General features: G+C 43.8%; 1 protein-coding gene across 1 annotated transcript; it reads left to right on the forward strand.

The window, feature by feature from the left end:
* The first annotated feature begins 235 nt into the window (after positions 1-235).
* LOC106636299 (uncharacterized) lies at positions 236-3,257 on the forward strand. The gene is made up of 5 exons (XM_014348657.2): positions 236-247; positions 507-664; positions 1,520-1,662; positions 2,058-2,324; positions 2,621-3,257. The coding sequence occupies exons 1-5, from the start codon at positions 236-238 to the stop codon at positions 2,770-2,772; spliced, it is 732 nt and encodes a 243-aa protein (XP_014204143.1). The 3' UTR covers positions 2,773-3,257.
* Positions 3,258-4,502: the final 1,245 nt, after the last annotated feature.

Below are 4,502 nucleotides of genomic sequence, written 5' to 3' on the forward strand. Positions count from 1 at the left end.
AGCCGTTCATTGGGTGTGTCCGCGACCTTCTTGCACAATGGATCGGCGGCTGGAGCGAGCACCGTTGGCTCCCCCGTTTTCTATTCTCGCTCTCCGCGCCGGTGTGGTCGATCGCTCGATTCGAAGGGACTATCGTAGACGCGAGGGGGGCCCGGCGGGGGCGCGCCTCGACACGACTATAAAAGCACCTTGACTGAAGCTTGCCGGAACATTCAGTCTATCGACAGCCGACATCATGAAGGGTTTTGTAAGTACACGTACCTCAACATTACGTATATATATATACATGTACACGCCGAGCCCGAGCTCTGTGGTGTATTTATCAATATTATATCTATAGTTTCCGCGCTCGTTTTCGGTTCGCCGCTTCCGGCGCGTCTTACCATTCTCGGGTTTTTCTACTTGTGGCGCCCGCGCTTGTACTACTTCGGCTCCGATGTCCGCGCCGAAAGCATATAGTGAGTTTCCGTAATTGATGGAAGAATCTTTTTGACTACTGTTCGCAGCTGATCTGCCTTGCCGTCATTTCGGTCGTCAGTGCCGAGCAGCGTGACAAGCGTGGCGTCCTGCCGCATCTTGGGCTCGGACACGCCTACGGACACGGTTACCACGGCGGCGTTGCCTTGGCTGGACCCCACACGGGACCCAACTCCCTTGTCGGACCGTAAGATAATATTTAAATACCTAACAATTTATATTTTCTTTTTTTTTTTTTTTTTTTTTTTTTCCTCGGGATTATTTTATATGAATGGATTATTGTGGAATTTAACTTGTTGTGTTTTTTTTTTTTAATTTAAAATCTGAAGTTACGTCAAACGCCCTTCGTGCGTTAGTATTATTATTTTCATTTTTTGTCAATATTACTTTTGCATTTGTATAGTGTTTTTAGCCAGTGAAAATCTCGAAATAAATAAATAGACTGAATTGATTCATCGCCAACTTTTTGGAGAAGAAAAATTGTAAGTGCAGCTTGTGCTCAATACCTGCTGATTGATATTTTTACCCATAAAATAACTTAATGAATATTATCCAAATAAGGATTGACCACAAAGTAAAAAAAAAAAAAAAAATCTCTCTGATGGAAAAATGAAAAGTTGCACTTACAGTTCTGAGTCAGAACTTCTGACTTGGCATATTTTACACGTGAAAAAAGTCGTAGGTGTAGTTTGGTGGTATTGAAACTCTTTTTTTCTTCAAATCCAAGAGTACTCTCGTCAAGTAGCAGAAACGGTGTAGTGCACTTACGACTGTCCTTCCGGCGTAAAAATAATAATTTGATTTTTTTTTCAATCGATATTTCAATTAAAAAATCAGTCTATGTTATTTCACGATTTTATTAAAATGGGAAATATTTTGCATTTACGTTTTATTAACATTGTTTTTCTACTTATATCTTAGTCATTATTCAACTCATGTTTGGACACTGCAATTTTATTGTTTCGTTATTAAAAACTTAAACTTACTAGGAAGCAGCTTAAAATTTCTAATGCGACAACGAAAACATTAATTTGCTCCAAAGATCCAACGGCCCCTCGGCCCTGGCCGGACCAGTTGTGGGACCTGCCCGTATCTCTGGTGCTGTTGACCACGGCGCGGTCGTCACCGGTGCCGTTGCCGGTCCATCTTACGTTGAACATTACGGACCTCATCATGAGCACTACGGTGAGTAGGACTGCTTGGGGATTGCGCTTTGTCACCAAAGTGACGGTGATGAGTAAAATAGCAACTATATTGATCATTTATCGCGTTAGGTTAACGTCGGTCAATTGATCTTAAGAATCTTACTAATTGATTCGCCAATAATTGTGAAGGGGGAATACCAAGTCGCTTGAAAAATTGTAAAAACGTTCCGTCAGTGGGTGCGTGTGTTGCTTGGGTGCTTCCAAGATCTCAAAAAAAAAAAAAAAAAAAATTTTTAGTATAATTGAACTATAACGAATCATCCTCGAATCCAAGATATTATGAACGCAATTATTGTGGGTCACTAAATTTCGAAAACCAAGTGAAGTGTCACTTGACCTTTACTCATGTGTGCCGATCGTCTTTTCCCGGTGCAGGTGTAGGGCCTCACGGTGTGGCCCATGGCGCCTACGGTTACCCCGGCCACGTTGGCTACGGTTACCCCGGACACGTTGGCTACGGCTACGCCGGCCACGCCGGCTACGGTTACCCCGGACACGGTGCGATATTGACCGCTGGGGGTCACCACGGATACATTAGCCACGCGGTAGCCCCCGCCCACTACGGAGCTTGGCCCCACGCTCATGGAGTCGCGGTTGCTGGACCACACGCTCACGGAGTTGCACTTGCTGGCCCGCACGCAGGTAAGTTTTCACTTTTACTCAGCTCAGAAAAATAAACAAAGTGTTTACTTGACTCTCCGGAGTAAAATGCACAAGAACCAGTGTGCCATATACAGAACGAGGATTTGCACATTTGATGTTAAAAATCCCGTTTTTTCCATTAAAGCTTGGAAATAAAAAATTCCTTTGTTAAAGTTCCGTTCCTAAATGGTGATTTTACATGGCTTCACTTTTGCTCTGGTGAAAGAGTGACGGGATACCATTGTATACGGAGGTCGTAATATCGTGCAAAATAAATAAAGTCGCTTCTTACGCAGGACCAGTGGCAGTGGCGGGTCCCCACGCTGGACCGGTAGCTGTGTCGGGTCCCGATGCGGGTTCCGCCGTGATCGCCGGCCCATCCGGCAAAATCACGACGCACGGCGCCGGCCACGGAGCAGCCATCGTCAGCGGACACGGACACATCTAATTTTAGGGTGTGCTTTTAATAATCCCGCCCCACGTCCCCTCACCCCCCGATGATACTCTACCGCAGGAAAGGAACTCACCGTTGGAAGCTAATAATATCTTACGGTCCACCAACAACGGAAGACCGGAGAAATCGGAGGAGAGAAGTACCTGACAATGAGAAGAGAACTCGAGCTCAAGCGCGTCCCGAAAAACCCATGTGTATATTGTACCTGTAAAATTATATCGGCTTTCATTTCTCTTTTCCTCTACCTCTATTTCATCTCCAACTGTTTCCTCCCCCTCCCCTCTTCTTCTGTCGCGAGAGTTCACGATGCCACGCCATTTTTTTATCATGCATTGTGTACACGCGTGTGTGTGTGTGTGTACGCATGTATATAACGACACATAAGTAAATATGAAAACCTTTTTTTTTTTTATTACGACTCGATTTGACAATTGACGGTGTGTGTAAATATTATGTATATCAAGTGAATACACGCTCAATAAAAACGCACGATTCATCAATGTAAAACAAAAAAACGTCCAATGCAGTTGTATTATTCCGTTATTCTGTACACTCTTACCACCTGTTGCGTTGATTTTTCAATCGTTTTCCATCATGGGACAAATGTTTCAAGATTGGGCTTACTACTTTGAACTTTTCAACAAAACGCAAGAAGCCTAATTTATACTCCGCTTTTTTTTTTTTTTCTTATTAATCGAGAGAGTTCAAGGTTTTACTTTTTACTTTTATAACAAGTTTTCACGATGAGTATCAACAATGTAATATGATTTCTTTGATACCCTTAAATTTTAATCAAAGTAAATCAGTAGGCCAACTACATAATCATGTAGGGGGCAAGAAAACAAGATAATTATACACAGAAGGCAAAAAAGAAGAAGAAGAAGACGAAACTATAGAATCGCACATATTGTACCCTTGAAGATGCAAAGAGAGAGAGAGAGAAAAGGGGCGCGCGTACGTGTAGTATGCAGTTTCCCACGCGTTTGTGGGAAAACGAGCGCTCGATAATTCAATAGTAAAATAGTAATAGCAGCAGTGGCAGCAAAAAGAGAGAGAGAGAGAGAGATCATATGGGAGGCTCGCGATGTAACTTGCTCTCGCGCATGCTATACCTGGCTGCATAGGCATATTATTATATACCATCAGCAGTGTCAGGCTCGTTTATACCTATACGTATTATACCGAGGACGCCGCCGTCATGCGCCTGAAGTTATATGTATAGGAGCAGAAGATGGGGGAAGGCATGGCTGCGTATAATATATTTATCTCATGGCACTCGTTTCATCATTCAAGTATATACTGTGAGAGCGAAGCGAACGCGGGGGGCATAAGCCGATGTGGTGCATATGTATATATTATGATTGTGCAGCATGTGCATCGAAAAGGTCGCGGTGATGCCCGAATAACCCCAGGTCAACCCTGCCCCTCTCGACCCTCTTCGACCTGTACTACATAAGCCATTCTCGGGCGCAGCTTCTCCAAATCCATTCAATTACTTTTAACGACCCCGCGTGTGGCGTTTGCCGAGATGTGCACGGGACAATGCGCCTTTTGTGCATGCACTGCCCCGTATATGTATATATATACAGCCTCATCCAGTCACGACCTTACCCTCTCTCTCTCGAAATCGCGTTGAGCAAGAGACGTGCAAGTGCATTATACGCGGGTTATACCTGCTTGGGGATTATTTTAATTTTTCAATAATTTCGACACCCCGTATACCT

This window comes from Copidosoma floridanum, unplaced genomic scaffold (assembly GCF_036245765.1).
Source record: "Copidosoma floridanum isolate Cflo_tuat_1 unplaced genomic scaffold, Cflo_Japanese_pri ptg000001l, whole genome shotgun sequence".
Taxonomy (NCBI): Eukaryota; Metazoa; Arthropoda; class Insecta; order Hymenoptera; family Encyrtidae; genus Copidosoma; species Copidosoma floridanum.